Below are 17,595 nucleotides of genomic sequence, written 5' to 3' on the forward strand. Positions count from 1 at the left end.
ATGCATGAAGTGATTTGTGTTTGAAATATAAATTTTTACCTAGAATGGAGATAAATTACTAAAAAAAAGTACCAGGCAGCAGTACAGACAGGAGCATACAAGCAAGCATCCAACAAGTCAGCATTAGTGTGTCACACTTTCAAAGTTCTGGGCTAACAGCAAACATCCCAACATGCTTGAGAAAATGTCTATTTCACCTATTTGAAAAAAACACCAAGCATATACTGTAATCAAAAATCATACCATAAGTTCAGATTCTTGACCCCACATTCCATCCCATGCTAGCATATAATTCCCACTGACCATTTGCTGGATTCTGCCAATGGCTCACGGCAGCAGAGCAAGGAATTCCGTGTCTCGCTAGTTAGTTCAGTTCTCATGAACAGAGGCTTTTGACAGGCGAAGCAAAAACACAGCTATCACATGGGCCTACAACCCAAAGCACAGGCAACCCTATTGCTGTTACTTTCAGAAATACTGAATCAATGCTTATCAAAACAAAATATTAAACCAGAGAAAACGTGATATTCCAATTTCTTTGTAAACTTTTTAGCATAACATATCCACCTCAAAGGATATAAATAGTTACGACACGCCATCAAGTACCTAATAACAAGAGGACAAACTAAATTCAATATCAGATGTCCCCAAGCAGAAACACATCACCTGAAAGGCTGTGAGAAACTCCTGAAGTAACAATCCAGTGATACTGTGATTGTCAAGCATACATTTGATCCATGTATTTATGAATGTGCTTCATTAGCTCTATCCTATTCAGAAACATGTGTGAAAGTAGTGTTCAGTTTGCACCTTGTCATCAAAATGTACCTTCCAGTCTGTCATGGTGTTAAACAATAACAGATTATGTTGCTTTATGAATCTTCTAAGTCTATGTGACATTAACATTTTAAAAAATGTTGTAAATGCAACAAGTAGTGTCAAATATTAGCATCTAAACAGTTTGCATTTTTTAGGTTCCCTATAGTGGCTGAATAATTGTATATATTATTGTATTAGAATGGAAAGTCAAAATTCAAACTTACAATCTCTTTTCAATTGTTTTCTTTGGACTGAAGGATGAACAGAAGATTTCCAATATTTCAGGATACTTGTAAGTGCGAAGTGTGATTTCTGAGTATGCATTCTTGAAATAATTCTGGCTTTGGAGACTTAACCTCACTTTCATACAGCCTGTCAAGGTTCCTCTTGAGTCAGTTGAAGTTTACAGTGGGGGAAAAAAAAAATATTTCCCCAAACCTTATGAAAATAAGATAGGCACATCTATCTCTCCATTTTTTAATTTTGAGTTTTGACTTAAACCACAAATCATCATCAAGGTTGAATTAACCAGTATGTTTATTTTACACTCTGCACAAGAATGTACAAAGAACATTTACACTATCTGTCAGGTTTGCACTTTCAGGTTTCTTGCACTCAGACAAAAGATGACCTAAAGAATAGTATAAATAAAAATGAAAAAGAAATATTAAGAAGAGTCCCGGAAAAAGGTAAAAAAAAAAAAATAGAGTAAAATACTTAACTAGTGGAATACTGAAATTTAATAGGCAAATTAACAAGCTAAGGCATATTCAGCTCCCTCTTGATGTAGCATCGTCACAGATTCATTAACAAACAAAACCAAATGTCAATGTACCAGATGAATATATTTGTGCTCACTTTGTTAACCTGTGGCCAAGGTAGCAAAAGGAGCAAAGATAACACTTTTCTCAGAAGCAAAGAAAGGAAAGATAACACTTTTCTCAGAAGCACTTTTGACAGGGGTTCTCCCTCACATTCAAGAAACAGAAACTTCCTAAACAGCATATGCAGCAACAGCTGACCTCAAAATGAACATCCTAGAACAGGAATCAATGCTAACAGAGGCCAAGAATCAACCAAAACAGACTATGACAACTTTAAGAAAGAAAAGCATACAAGACAAAAGAAAGATGTCAAAGATCACTTTGGAGTTCAGATACAGACACTGCTTGTTTACCATCTCGGTTCTGTGAATATACTTTTAAATCATTTTCTGCTTACCTTCAAAATAAAGTAGCTATCACTGGAACAACTAAACTTTTGAGTTTCAGACATTTTAAAGAAGATCTTAATTAAAAGTAAACAAATATTGATTTTTTTTTTCTAGAACAGTGAAGTGTCTCTTGTGATGAAATGTGCAAGTTCCATTACTGCTTACAGTATCTACTAGGATTTTTATAAGAAGGGCAATCTGAAGTTAAGAGATTCATTGCGAAGCACCAGCATATGGAGGAGCTGACATTATGAGCATTAGCAAGAGCCCCATCAGTTGGGCCGTAACACCACTTACTACAGTACATTTATCCAAACAGCATTCATTTCTAACACAAGTGATGTACTGTCAATCACAGCAAAATGCATAAGGCTATAAAAAGAGTATTATTCTAATGGCATAGTCCTGAAATTTCACCTACAATGGCATCATCCATACTGTACCAGCAGACGTGAAGTTTAGACTACGTTTAGACTACACAGTTCTACATGTTAAATCAGAGGAGGTTTCTCCATGTCTTTTCACTGGAGATAGAATTAAAAAAAACACCTCAGAGGAAGTTCTAGCAATACCAAAAATCAAAAGCATTTATCTGCTGAAGTTTTCATTTAAAAATAAGGAAAAGATTAGACAGAAAGATACCTTAGTAACAATTTGAGAGAGAGAGGTTTATAAAATATATTAATAGATGTTCTTCAAGATTGCTCAAGAGCAGCATATTAGCCATATGCAAGCATACACAAAACACTGAAAATATTCAGTGGGATTGACTAAAATAAAAGAATCCACCTCCAAAAGCTATTTTTTTTTTAAATACAAGTAGCCACTAATGACAATAAAGCATTCGATCTCAAATATTTTAAAAGTGAGACTGGATTCAGTCCTTCTTCTTACAGATTTTTGGAGGGTTAAGAGCAGTGACCACAGGTCTCATATCAACAAAATAATGTTGACACAATATAGCCTATTCCTTAAAGACTGAACACTAGAAAATGACAGGCAAAGTACTGAACACACTGAAAGAATATGAATTAAACTAAACCACTCTTCACCAAATTCTTCAGCTTTAAGAAAACAAATCCAGCTGTCTGTAAATTTTGAAGGGATGTACAAAGGGGTTGTTGAGTAGCTTAGCAATAGAAGTTGTGCATTTCCATAAATACTGAATCCAGCATTCCTGGTTTACCAGTAAGAAATTGATGAGGCTGTTAAGGTATTACTGACACACTCAGAAAGTAATTTGCATTCAGTGGAAGCCCTCTGGATATTTAAGAAGTCATCCTCAAGCAATTATTCAATGGACTGTAACTTTTCCATTAAAAGCAGTTTCTCAACCTTGATCCTTAAAGATAGAAAGCACTGTAAAGCAAAAGGATGGATTCTTGGAAAAAAGGGTGCAACACCCAAAGCAAATAGACATTATTTGACTTGTGGTCCATCTTTCAGCAGTTGCTTACCACTGCACACAGTCGAGGTGATGTTGTACAGAAAAGGATAAAACTGCAAACAACGGATCATCTTCAGGCTGCTTTCGCACTCCAAACACTTGGTTGTCAAATTCAGTGCATGTCTGAAGGCCTGCAGGGCTCCACTTATGTTGTTCAGAGCCAGGTATGTGTTTCCTAGGCTCAAAAAAGTCAGGGGCTGAAAAGAGAAAAGCAACGCACCCAGCATAAGTATGTTCACTGTTTAAGACTGATAAGAGACAGGAAAAACCCTTGTCAATCCACACCCTCCCAAACTTGGCTACAAAGAGTTCAGAAAACTTCTTAAACTGGGACTACCTGTTCTTCAAATGGAGAACTAACAGCTTGATGCATTGGTGCTAAACAAAAGTTGTTTTGACATAGGGTTATGTTAAGAATTCTGTCTTCCTACAATAAAAACCATCTGTTAAATACACACAAACTGAAATGAAGCATTAAATACTTATAACCATCAGCAAAATTTTTTTCTAGTGTTCTAGCAGGACAGACACATTTCACTTGTCAAGAGTGTTCAGATTTACCTGAGCAGAACTAGGTTACTGCAAACACCAATGTCACACTAGCTTAGTGGTACACATTCATGCCTTTCAATTCTTTAAAAAGCGGTATTTTTGCCCACTGCTTTTGGGCAGTCTCCCTAAAGTATGTATTTTTTTAAAAAGTAAAGAGTATAAACACCTTTTTCACTGGGTAGAACTTAATTACCACTTTAATACAGGCACACAGTAAAGCACTACATTTTGTTTGTTGACTGAAAAGTCTTTTCCTTGCATGAAGTAATTTGCTGCAATTAGCAGTATAATGCTAGAATAATGAACTACAGTATTGTAATTTAGCAGTCATTTTTCCCACTGAAATAGTTTTATGTTCATTGTCTAACGATGTGGAGTCTGATCAGTAACTTAAGATTTTTCAAACTCATCTTAGTTTATATTATTAAACAGCATTCAGAAAACAGTGCAAGCTGAGCAACAGGACCTTTTTTTTACAGCTTTTGCTTATATAGCACATTCTTTACTCCCTGTGGCTGTAATTAATTTTAATTTGTATTTACTTTACACTATATTCCAGGAAATACTATTCAAGTATAAAGTCTCCTGCTAATTTTTTTGGTACAATAGGTATTACAGGACTGAGTACATCTGAAAAAAACAGGAGCAGACATTACTGTAATGAGGTAGGATTCACTTTTATTTTTGAATGAAAGCCCTACTTAGACAGCATGGTCCTAACGATCTCTAGGCTCCTCCCCTCCAAGGCTGTGCTTTCTTAAGGCACATCATTCAAGCATAGTTCTCTCTATACTTCCTTTTTGCACTCTTACCCACCACCTAAATGGGCTAGATTCCTTTCCAACATTTGAAAACTTCTTTCTGAATGCTATGTTGAAAATGCTTTTTCTGTTTTTAGCTTTTTTATGTGCTAGGCGACTGGTGGCCTAGCAGGTTTAAGCTCTGTTAATCTAACTACAGAGCACAGGAAGAAGTCACTTGAGCTTCTTACTGAAGCATCTCAAATCTAAGACCAAGACCGCCTGCTAGAGGAAAGCTGTCTCCCACTATGCCATGCCCCCTCCCCTTCCTTCTCACAATTGTTGTGGCCAGTCCAGTAGTTCAAAGAGTTTATATAGAAACTGTCTATATGACATAGGTGACAATGTACAAAATGTTTATAATGTTACAAAAACCTGGTTTGAACCTATGGTTGGAAATAAAGCCACCAAACAACTAGAACACAGGTTTCCCTCTACGACAAAATCTGTGGACAAATAAAACAGTAGAGATAAAAAGTCAAGTGTCACAGAAAGATGTCTACACAGTCAAAGATCCTGGTGACATATATGCTACTTTAAGGATTTTAAGAATGCTGACAGCATTACGGATCTCTGTTTTAGACAAAAATGTTACCAGACACCAGGATTAAATCCCTTGGAGGCACTGCTGATAATACAGGTTTTGGGAGGCTAAAAGTCTGTCACTGATTTATAAGAACTTCTCTAGATGTTTATACTCTCAGCTATCAGCATCACCCCGATGCGATCAAGAATTTAAATGAAAATTAATATCTGTTGCAAATCACAAGCTGGAAGTTGAAATGCATGCACAGGTAAGTAAGCACAACATATATTTAGAAAATAATGAAGAAAAACACATTCACTGCTGAACAAACACAAACCCCATCATCTTACCTCAGAGGCATTGATGGCCAAAGCCTTCAGCAGGAGTCTGCTGGCCTCCGAATGAAGACCATAATGAAACAAGAGGTTGGCAAGGTTGACCAGAGGGATGTCCTGATACTCATGCGGAGCCAAATTATATGCTTTTTGCAAACAGGTGATAGCAAAGGTGCTATTTCCAACTGCACGCCAGTACAATCCAGCTTCATTAAGCACAAGCCATAGAGGGTCTTCTGGCTAAAGGAGAGTCAGGAAAAGGATAAAAACAGCCACAGAAAGGTGTCTCAGAAAGACAGAATTGCCTGCTATTTAGTAAGAAGAAAACAGAACTCACGCTTGCATACTATCTTATTAACTAGATACAAATTAGACTTTGTTCTGTTTGCTAGCAGATTATTCAATCTGATCTATTCTACTCAAATTGACACCATTTACAATCTGAACTGCAATTTAGTAGCAGTTGTTGCTCATACTCTACTCATATGACTGCCTTATATATTGACCACAAAATCCCTTCAAATATACAAGTGATAATAGTCAGTTCACTTCAGGAAGGAATATTTGTGAGCCACTTCAGAGTCTTAAAATTATACTAACACAAATCTATGTTAAAATGTTACAATTTGAAGGTCAGGCATATCCTGACCTTTCCCTGACAATTTAAGGTTTCAGAGTTGTATTTTTCTTACACTTAGTTATCTATTTGTCTTATCAAAGTTGACAACTGACATGCATTAGATACTACTGAAAGACTATAAAATAGGAAGCAATAAGAGGGCAGGTGGAAGAACGGAAGAAGTGTCAAATACACCTCTGAGTGCCCCTTCCTCCTCTTTCACCTACAACAGAAAAAACAAACACCCTAGAGGAGAAATAGCAAAATTTTAAAATCCTGGCAGGTGGACAGAGGTAGGTAAAACATCCGCTTTCAGATGCACTTTCAAATTACTTAGAAACATGTTCTAGTTTTTAATATTTTCAGCATTATGTATTACCCAATTCTGTACAAAGAGTTTACAGCATAAAAGCAACAACTGAAATTAATGTCCAGTCCAACCTACATGTCTGAAGCCCAAATGAATAGGAAACGTGCAGCTAGAATTAAGGAAGCAAAGCAGATAAGGATCTTTACAGTAGTATTATATCAATGCAATGCAGCTGGCATAATAGTAATACTGTGTTGAAAAGTTAATCAGTAAGAAGATTTTGTTCCAGGTTTTAAAACCCTCACACAGGAGGGTTCCAACTATTTGGTTCTAGATGAACTGGAAGATATCAATAGGAAATATTATTCTTTGAGTACCTTACATAATCTATAATTTTAAGAGTATTTATGATCTCTATTTTGCAATGCACATCCATAACATTACTTACACGTTACTCATTCCAAACTTCTCACTGCATTACACTCCATACACAAGTCTCAATGTCCTCTCTTAAACTAAATCCTCAGCAAGTTATTAGCATTTTGTCTTTCCCAATACAAAGATACCAACTGTGGCCTTCCTGCTCTGAGGAGTTGATCATTAGCAGAACAGGCGTGACACAACACTGTTCTTACATCAGCATCTAAATGACCGAGGAATTCAGGCTCTTAGCATGACAGCAACAGAATACTACAGTTAAAACCAAAATAACCATGCACTGCACCATAAGACAACACTTATAGGGCTGTTCTGAACAACATAATAATAGGAATCAACTCATACTGATAATTTTTCTTCTGGGTAAGACAGAAGCACATAGTAAAAAGTACTGATTTCAGAATAAAAAAATATACATATATATATTGCCTTGACACAACTTCTACAAGAAAGTTAAATTGAGAAATATCAGCTTGACAAGTCAAAAAGAGTCAACGTCTATATCTTAATGCTTCCTTGTCATTTGACTTGTGATGACTCTCAAAGGCCCCACGCAAGACGGAGGTGGCACTCCACAGGGTGTTATACAGATGTACATTCTTTGCTCCAGAGTGCTAATTATCCTGACAGAAGATTGACAGAGGGTTGGTTTCTTTGGAGGGAGAGCAGGGGGGAAAGAAGGGTAGTGGGAAGGAGGAGGAAGAGCAAAAGGCAGGCTAGAAGGGAGGGGTGACATGAGGAGTAGTTCCAAGTTCTCTCAATTAAGCAAATGTCTGCCAGAATTAGCTAATAGAACTAGCACAGAATTGCCGTTCTGTGTCCTGCAGTTGTAACAAGAACAAGTAACTACAGGGCTGTTTGGTCTACATTAAGCTAATTTAGATACTTCTCTATACTTTTGCGCCTTACTTGTAAACATGGATTTTTAAGCTAGTTTCATCTCAGTTTTAGGCAACAAATAAACTTATTCCTCGTATGTCACTGACTGACCGACTACTTTAGAAGTATAGAAACAAGCCTCAAGTAAGAATTCTGAATTTATCTCGTTCAACAGCTTGACATACCTTTCTCATGGCATGATCTAGAAACACTCCTATCTTCGCCTGTGTAATAGATTCATTGTTGATACGAGAATGCAAAACCTGAAATACAAATATAGTGGTTTTTTTCCCCTCCAAACAACTGAATAAACCTTACAGTCTACATAAACAAGGGCCATTCAAGTCTTGCTTCTTTAAGTCTTTCCTTTAGCAAAGGGAAGAAAAGGATACTGTTTCAAACAGAATGTGAACACATAACACTTCAAGGAGCCAGTCTTCATAATGCAATATGAAGGACTCACTCCAGCCTCAAGTTACCAACTTGGTACAATACAGTTCTTAGAAACCCCAAGAAGATGAATCACATCAACCAACTGTTAGAAGATTTAAAAATTTCAAATAGTAAATTATATTTCCTATTTTGTGTGCTTTTCGTCAGTATTTGAAAAAGTCAGACAAGTTCTCCCTTTCTCCATTCCCATTAGAAAGCACTTGCTCACCTTTTTTGGAAATACTGATTACCTTATGATACCAAGAAATCCTTTAAATATCAGATATTTAAAGATACTTTAAATTCTGATATTTATGTTCTGTGTAAGATTTTTAAGGCAATAAAGAGGAGAATTTTGTAACAGCAGAGAATCAACAAGATAACATCTCTTACTTGTCTTGCTCGATCATCTGGCATCCTGAATTTCAAATCTAGATTAGTGTCTAGTTCCTTGACCAGTATGTTTAGAGATTCATTGTTACGAGCATCGGTAATGGAAGAACAATCTGGTGCCTGTGTTTCTCCATGCTCAACAGTATCTCTCGGGGTACTCAGAATTGGATGGATCCTAGCAATAAGGAGAAATAAGACAAATTAACAGCATGTGCTGCCTGTAACGAAAGACAACAATCAAGGAAAATGCCTTCCTTCTGTGGAACCGCCAGAAAGAAGTCTGAACACATCTGTGATGATGATTATTAATTGCATCCATCCTCTCCAGAAAGAAAATACTCATTAAGGTATTAGTGTGAAAATTTACAAATACAGTTTTTAAAAGTCAGCACTTGCCTGAATCCCCTATTTTCTGGAGGCAAGAAATAAGTTGGCAGTTCTTCTGGGTCAGGAATTTTGGGGAAAGATTTAATGCATTCTGATCGCTGAGGCCACAGAATATGCTGTTTGTCCTAAGGGGAAAAGGAATTATTTTTTATAATTTTTCTCAACATTTTTAATATTCTAATTAACAAGCTAATAAGAACACAAGGAACAGTCTGAAGAAAAAAAAAGAGATTTTTAGAACTATTATTTTTCCATCTTTTTTTGTATATCAGCAGTTCAAATTTCTATTTTTACTTAGCTGTACAGCTTTACTTACAGCAGATGTTTACAGAATAACTCCCTCTGTGCTGTAGTAGAGTTTCAAAGGATGGGAAACTAGTACATAGAAACTAGATAGATGCTTATATGTTGATGAAATTCAGAATGTTACATTCTCCAGTGCTGCCACACATCAAAACTGCAGCCTAAATGCTAAGAAGTTTCATAAACAAGGAGAAATTTCACTTTCACCACTCCTCTTTGAAAGGGCAAAGCCTATCTACTCTTCACTTACTCTGTTGGATTCTACACTCCACACTGAAACAACAGAACGAGCAACAGGGGAAGACTGCAAGGACTGGCTGTGAATGCTTTGGTTTGCATGAAGATCCAAATTCACAGATGTCATACTAGAAGTTGAGGAGTCTTCACCAAACTAGAAACAATAGAAAAACAAAATTTAATAAAGAAAAGAGATGGTACATTACTGGCTGAATTTCTTCATATTATTTTTTTCCCCCACTATTTATGTAGTTAAGCCTCACTGATGAGCTGAAACTTGGGTAGCAGAAAAAAAAAAGAAGAAATCTAAGTCTCTCGATCTACTCACACCATGGAATATTTACAATATTCCTGTTGTAAATAAGTCAACAATGAAAACACTAGTGCAAACAGAACACAACCAAAATCTACGTATCTAGGTTGCATAGCTTGAGTTCAAGTCAGAGTAACTAAGACTCATGGCTTTCAGAATTATCTCGATAATCTGATTCTATAATTACTATAGTAGGAAGAAAACAACATAATTAAAAATAATTATTCCTGTTTCTTAAACTAGTTAAGGGGAAACTCCAGAACATATTCCATATTGCAAAATAACTGAAACCATAATCTTTATCTGTAGTTCTAATACAGCAGAGGTGTTGCTTGGGTGGCTGTCATTCTGGATTTTCACTATTACACCTTGCTTCCAAAACTTCTCAGTACTCTTGTATCAAATTTCCTTTGTGTGATCACAGGAAACTAAGACTTTGGACTAAAATGAAGTTTTTCAATTCAAATAATTCTAATAGCTCTCTTTTCTAAGAAAAACAAAGCCTTGTACAATAAATCTATATTTCTGTCTAGTTCTACAATTCACAGTCAATCTCAGCTTGTGTTAATTACAAAAGAAACTAGCATTAAAATACTTTAAACAACACTCTGGAAAAGAGACTAAATGATTTCTCACTATAATTACCACACCCAAAACGTACCCTTTTTGTCAAGTCTGAAAAAAATAGAATTATTTTGCTAATAAGGCAAATGGGATACAACTTAAAGCAGTGGTATCAATTCACAGACAAACCTGAACATATTCCACATTTTCAAAAATGTCTCCGCGATGATAACGAACAGGCTGGTCCCACTGGCAGTGCAAGCTATGCTGCTGGTTGCCCAGTCTACAAATCTGATGGTTCCCTGCAGAGGACAAAACATTTTTTTATATTACATTAAATGTGGTTTCTGAGGAGACAATGACAGCATACAGTCAACCCCTCTGCCCCCAGTTCAGTCAATCCCTTTTTATTGACTTCATCAGCCCAGAGGAACCTACAGCTTCAAAACACCGAAAAAAAGTCCCTGTTCAAGAACATGCTGCAATCTCTTGCTTTAATAAGCAAAACACAGCAGCTACTCAGGGCCATCTTAATATATACGGAAGTTATGTCCTGACATAATTTGAATATGTGCAATACTTCATTGCTTTAATGAGCATGAACACTAAAAAGTTGTACCTAGTTGAGCTTCTTTTGCCATCTGTGTCTCGTGAATGATGTTCCTCAAGATTTGTTCCTCTTGGATGAGCTTGTACTTGTCTAAAACATCTTGCTGCCTAAGGTAATGGTCATGCTGCTTCTGATATTCCTTTAATTCATTTAATGTTCGCTGAAGCGATCTTAAAAATTAAACAATAGAAAAATTTATTTGAATGCTTTCTAGAATATCACCTTTTCCTACCTTGTTGCATATTTTCAACATTGTGTTCCCTTAAGTATTCTTATGCTTAATTCTACTGCATAGTCAAAGAATTATAGCGAGTTGAAAATCATTATCCTTCTTGAAATGCACATGGTTGCTGCAACAGAAGTTGGATTGTATGCATTGCCACTGGGATACTGCTTTAGTTACCTATGCTGGGCTTCCAATTTTTGCTCAAGTTTTTGCTGACATAAGACAGCATGCTTCCTTTTTACCGCTTGCTCAAACCCTGGTTTGGCCTGTAGAGCATGATCGTAGCACAGGACTGAGTGGTTGTACTCTCCAAGCATCTGAAGAATGACCGAGAAGAAGAGAATTAGCCACTGTTCAGTAATATTTAATTAAAAATAGTCAACTTTAAAAGAAAATTTTTAAAGAAGGCTTTTAACTTGAATTTTAATTTATGGTAACAAGCAGCCTGTCATTTCTGGCACTCAAGCCACTATATCTGTTAAAGAAAGGCTGCAGTAGAATTTTTATGGAATTTATTTCCAGGAAAAAAAATTTGCTGAAAGACAGACTTTTGGATGAAAGTCTCTTGACAGAATCTCAAACATTAAGCATGAAATCACGTGGAACTCAAGACACACTGTAAAAGAGTCAAGCCAAAAAAATTAAGTAATATTCAATTTTCTTCAAGTCTTGGAAAATAAAGATTGTATTTACTGCGTATATATTTCCCAAAGTGTAATAGCTGGTAAAGAAGTCACTGTAATCCAGAGCTGCATGAACCACAATAGCTGCATCTGCAGAGAAGTGAGCCCGGTGCAGAATATTTGCCAAATTTACCAGTGCAATATCTTTATTTTGCCTAAAAGAATACAAAAAAGAAGCAAAAGTGGACATTAAAGGAGGGTCAAACTGTAAAAGAATCGTGCATAAGGACACAGTCAGTTGTCAGTCACGCATTAAAATATATCATTTAAGAAAAACATCTCAACTATATATATGCCTAGTACAGCACACAGAGACCAAGAACAAGTAACATGGATTACTCATTAGTATATAGTCTTAGAAACCAAAACCTGTTTATTAATTAGGATAACTAGAAAAGCAATCTGAGAAGAAATCCTTATTAGCAATCCTTACCTTGAAGAAAAATGAAGGGCACGCATGGCACATTCTACTACTTGGTATGGTTCATTCTTTATTCGCCAGTAAAAAGAAGCCATATTATAGAGTACCCAGGAAGAAGAGTTCTGCAGTAAAGAGAAACACATGAACTGTACTAACTACTAAAACATGAACTAAAAGGTTAATCAGGCTTTAATTACTATGGGATTAAAAGCTGGTGCTCAGCTGCTCTAAGTTATCCTCTTCCACTGGAAAGCTGCCATTTGGCAACAGTTGTGACTGTTTGGGAAGAATGAACTGGCATACAAATGGATTAAAGAAACACAACTTCTGCCTTTCAGGCAGGTAAAAATTTGAAATGAGATGAAATGAGAGGTGACAGTAGTTTGAGCATCAGCAATTTAATGGGGTTCAATGAGAATTCCTAGATTTTGCAGGAAGGCATTTAATAAAAACATACACATTTCATTACTGTTGTTTCTTCTTTGTTCTTTTAAGTACCTGTATTTTTGTTTAAAAGCTCTTATTATCTTGACAGAGATAATGAATGTGGCTTGCCAGATAACATAACTACATAAGTCAATAAAGGTGACAATAAGTATTTATTTACTTGTTTTGCTGATGCTTTCTCCTATCTCTGCTTGCCTAGCAGAAAATGGTTTTAGTCTCCCTTTTGAAACTGAAATGTAAACCAAAAATATACATACAAAACTAGTACTGGATCTGATTGCATGTATTAGGTGTATCTAATCTTCTGAGACTTTTCTAGCATTCTTTTTGTGCATACAGTAAGATTTCAGTTTCATACCTTCATTAGCCCGTCATAAATACGATGACCTATTTCCTCTATACTTCTTCCAAGCCTCCGTGATAAGTATGTGAAGATTGGATCTTCTTTAGGTAAAAGGGGTGCAGAAAGATTAACTCTTTCTTGGACACCCTAAAATAAAAATTAAATACAGGTATTTGCTGACACTTTAACTAAGAGTAGAGAAATACAAACAAAAGCACGACACTCAGGAAAATGTACAGCTTGGTTATTTATGATCTTATCATCCTTTCAGGATCTTTGGCAATTGAAAGAATAATTTCACCTCTGACAGATTATGTGTATCTCAGATAAGCAAATATTAGAAGCAGCCAAAAGCAGTCGCTGCTTGTGAGTGCTACAGAAGAAATATTCACTTCTGGTAGTACTGTGTATCCGGCAGCTACTGATTTCCACTGAAGCACTTAAATCATGTTTATCAGGTTACATGCACACAATGAAAGTATCCCTGCACTTCTCTTTCTTCCCTCCCCATGAACAAATGTCCTTCTTTCAAAAATACATTCAGACCCAAGAACAGAGATAATAAGACTTCACTTCCTGTTTTTTCTGTAAGAAAATCCTTATTTGTAGATGAAAAGACTTGTAATGAAATAAATATCAAGATATAACTGCTAAAGCTGCATTAGAAAATTTGCTCATATCATGCTGTTCACAAACCCAGTTTTTGCACCACTCTTCCACTGTAGCTTTCCTAAAGCAGCTGAAAGAACAGTTATCTCACCCTCTGGGTTAGGGCTTGGCATTCAGATACCAAACAGATGGTCAAGTATGTTAGGAGCTACTGACAAACCTGCAAACCATTTTCTGATCCTGAATTGTCATACATTTAAACAACCCTGTTCACCACACTCCAATTTTCAACTGGAGGAACAATTCACAAGCTAGTAGTAGTTCCAACGAGTGCTACCAATTTGCTGATGAAATGTGTTATGAACACAAAATACTCCATTTTCCAAAAAATGTCCTCTAAAGTACAGTAAACAATAATAAAAGAGAAACTGTATAAATCTGATAGAATTGTCCTCCTATAAGCAGGTACTTTAATCAAGGCACAACTGTAGTTTAAAAAAAATGTGAAATAGTCTTGAAAGATTACAATGCCTTGTAATCTTGACTGAGAACTACCAGTAAGGGTTTTCTATTCCTCTTCCTAATGGGGAAATACACATATTTGCATTTGCTCACTTACCCGTAAGTGCTGAAAAGCATGAATACTGTATGGAAGATCTAGAACTTTTGTACAGTCTGGCTGCTGCAGGTCTGGAGGCACTGGGGACTTTGTGTCTATATAGTCTTCAGGGCTAAAGACATAATAACATAACAGACTCCAGATTGAAATATTGCTGAAGTTCGTAAGAAACAGTATTGCAGTTGACAGAAAGAGTACTCTGATTTAATCATTACAAAAATCCCCTGTTTGAGCACATCAGACTATTTCTGATGTCTTCCCAGATTTCAGTTGTACCAGGACGTCATCACTATAGGATAAAGTAAATAAATTTGTTGGCTTTAGAGAAAACATCAACATTTGGATAGCCTCCAAAATGTCTAAGCGTCAACCTAGTGTATCACTGCTATGATTAATGATCTATCTGCCAGGCCAATGGCACTGCATGCAGATTAGAAGACTCTTCCATTGAAACAAACAAACCAATCCCAAATATTGGTGAGAAGTCCAAATGAAGGTATATGAGGATAAAACTGACCTTTCCCAACTTCAAGTATTCATATGACTATGTTATAAAAATGAAACTACAAAACCAAAACAGTGAGCCCTGCAGATGAACTACCAATGATGTCAAATGTCAAGGAGACTGTCTGCTCATCCTTTACTTTCTAAACACAGGGGACAAAATATAACCAGAAGGTTCAACAGCTCAGTAATCAACTGAATTTCATTCAAATTTAAGTCAAGACAGTTCCCACTAAAATAAGTGTGTCTAGCTCAAACACTGAAAGCACACTCAAGTAAATTCAACCCCCTTCTACATGATGCATTTCACTTTAATTTACATGCCTGGACACGTCAGTACAGAGTAACAGTGGTAGAACTCAGAAGAGAAAGGAAAGGTTTCAGGGTAAGGCTAACATGGACTGTTTGAGGGAAACTGTTGTAACTGTTCACAACTAGTAGCAGATGTTGTTTCAATTTTATTCCACAGTAACACAAAAAAAATTTAAACTGTCATCTAAAAATCAGTCTGTGTTAGTATTGTTCTTTTTACTTTCATTTAGAGGTATTTTTTTTAATTCAGTAAAAATCTTAGAATATAAAGCGTCTTATTACCGGATATCTTTGCTCTCTAAGGTGATGTATGTGCCATCATACAGATCTAGATCCCCCAGGGGCACCTTTGCTTTAATGCAGTCTGGATCCTCTTTGTTATGCCTTTGTTCCAGCCCTGTGTCTCTGTCCTCATTTTCCTCTATATGAATCTTTTGAGCAACTAACTGTTTCTGTAGGGAAAGAGAAGGAAACAGAAGAATATATACTGATGAAATCAAACTCTACAGTTGCTAGGAGTTCAACAGTACAATTTTTTCCTTACAACAAAGTTCATGTGAAAAAAATCTAAAAAACTCATTAAATTTTGGGAATATTTTCTTATCTTTTAAAACATCTATAGCGTATTTTTGGATTTGGATGGAATGTAAATACTTTCGTTAGAGATAATACAACTATAATAATTTCTTCTGTTGTACCTAAAAGGAGGGCTAATAACATTCCAAGCTTATGGTAGTCCGTTTAGGAAAAGAAGAAATAGCTAACAGTATGTCAACTTTTAAATATTTGGACCCTTTTCCTTCACTGTAAGACCTCATGGAACTAATACTAGAGATTGCAAACAAAATCATCATCTTAAGCATTCAGTGTGCTAAGTACAACTCAGGTGGCAGGCAAATGCAAGAATTGAGACTAATTTCCATACATCAGTTTATGCTGTGCCTTGGGTGCTACCTTTTGCCCCATAAAGCTCACAGGTATAGATCACACAGATTAATGATCTGGTCCAGTACAGTAAGCTGCATTTAATTCTCACCTAGATGTACAAACTGAAAACACATTAAATATCATAAGAGTCTATACATATGAAATAATAATAGAAAAAAAATCAGTTTTAGCCATACACATTTGATTGCATGCTACTATGCAACAATACAGATATAAACTAGAAGTAATAGAAACTTGTACAAGAACTTACAATATATAACTTCTGCTGAAAGTCATTTGTATGCGCAAGTTGGACGTTAGCAACTTCCAAATCCCCAACCCATGCCCCACAGCTAATGTTCATTACCACAAAAAAAGAGTATACCTTGATGAGAAAGACTGGCTGAATACAGTCAGACAAGGGGCAGTCCTGCTTCTATTGCTCCCTTCCACTTTTTCCATTCACCTAAAGCTACCTCTGGTGCTCATCTAACTTTCCAGTTAGCTTGTTATGCTATTTTGACAAAACCAAAGCTGGCACAAGAGAGAAAGGGGTGCATGGCCTGAAGGGCTGTAAGCTGTTTGCTTGCCTAACCCCTTTTATATTTAAACTTCAGTTTATCAGCTCAAAGTTCATTAAGGCCCTTTTTCAATAATAAATGAGCCCCAATTAAACCAGAGGTGACCTGCTCTGTACTCTTCTGAAATATAGTACAACAGAATCTAGTATCTGAATGACTTTCCTTAAAAATGTTAGGATTTATGGCTAACAACAGAGAATGATGCAACTGGAGACCAGTTAAGCAGACTCGGGGCAAAAAATTCTTGATCTCTGAAGAATTCTTCATCCTTTCATTGAAGCAGAATTTTGCCAATAGTGAATTCTTTTCCCCATCTAAAACTATCACTATAAAGATTGTGGGAAAAAAAATCTGTATTTTCAGAAATTAGTTAGTACTTAATATTGTGCTTTACCTCCAGTTCTTTGAGGTAGTTAACTGTTGTTTCTTGTCTCATTAGTATTACCAAATCATGAGGATTTCTCAAGTTCATTGGTGAATCCACCTGCAAGAAATTTTAACAGTCCATCATGTAAAACATTCTCCTAATTAAGAGTGATTTTAAAAGGTAGGCAGTTATGTTCATTCAATTAGTTTGTCTGTTCAAAGGTTTTCTGTCCAGTCAGCATTCATATGTCCATAATTAAAATCTGTACTTCAAAAAACAGTTATTTGAGAATCCAATTCAAACCATGCTTTAATTTTAGTTTATTCAGACACACAAGTTCTAAGCATAAGAGGCAAGTAAATTTCTCACAACAAACATT

The 17,595-nt window shown here is 36.0% G+C and overlaps 1 protein-coding gene across 4 annotated transcripts in view; it reads right to left on the reverse strand.

Annotated features, from left to right (window-relative positions):
• Positions 1 to 17,595, reverse strand: part of TTC17 (tetratricopeptide repeat domain 17) — a 57,044-nt gene that overhangs the window by 24,878 nt on the left and 14,571 nt on the right. For all 4 annotated transcript variants that reach the window (XM_017809613.1, XM_017809597.1, XM_017809606.1 and 1 more), the window contains exons 2-16: positions 17,244 to 17,333; positions 15,624 to 15,793; positions 14,526 to 14,637; positions 13,313 to 13,444; positions 12,520 to 12,629; positions 12,097 to 12,241; positions 11,581 to 11,720; positions 11,187 to 11,347; positions 10,757 to 10,869; positions 9,704 to 9,844; positions 9,160 to 9,275; positions 8,764 to 8,938; positions 8,124 to 8,201; positions 5,708 to 5,932; positions 3,490 to 3,676 (exon numbers count right to left, since the gene is read on the reverse strand). In XM_017809613.1, coding sequence (XP_017665102.1) covers positions 3,490 to 3,676; positions 5,708 to 5,932; positions 8,124 to 8,201; positions 8,764 to 8,938; positions 9,160 to 9,275; positions 9,704 to 9,844; positions 10,757 to 10,869; positions 11,187 to 11,347; positions 11,581 to 11,720; positions 12,097 to 12,241; positions 12,520 to 12,629; positions 13,313 to 13,444; positions 14,526 to 14,637; positions 15,624 to 15,793; positions 17,244 to 17,321 — 2,083 coding nt within the window. In that variant the 5' untranslated portion in view covers positions 17,322 to 17,333. The remainder of the gene's footprint in view (positions 1 to 3,489; positions 3,677 to 5,707; positions 5,933 to 8,123; positions 8,202 to 8,763; positions 8,939 to 9,159; positions 9,276 to 9,703; positions 9,845 to 10,756; positions 10,870 to 11,186; positions 11,348 to 11,580; positions 11,721 to 12,096; positions 12,242 to 12,519; positions 12,630 to 13,312; positions 13,445 to 14,525; positions 14,638 to 15,623; positions 15,794 to 17,243; positions 17,334 to 17,595) is intronic.

Source organism: Lepidothrix coronata, unplaced genomic scaffold, assembly GCF_001604755.1.
Source record: "Lepidothrix coronata isolate B3197 unplaced genomic scaffold, Lepidothrix_coronata-1.0 Scaffold1, whole genome shotgun sequence".
Classification (NCBI taxonomy): Eukaryota; Metazoa; Chordata; class Aves; order Passeriformes; family Pipridae; genus Lepidothrix; species Lepidothrix coronata.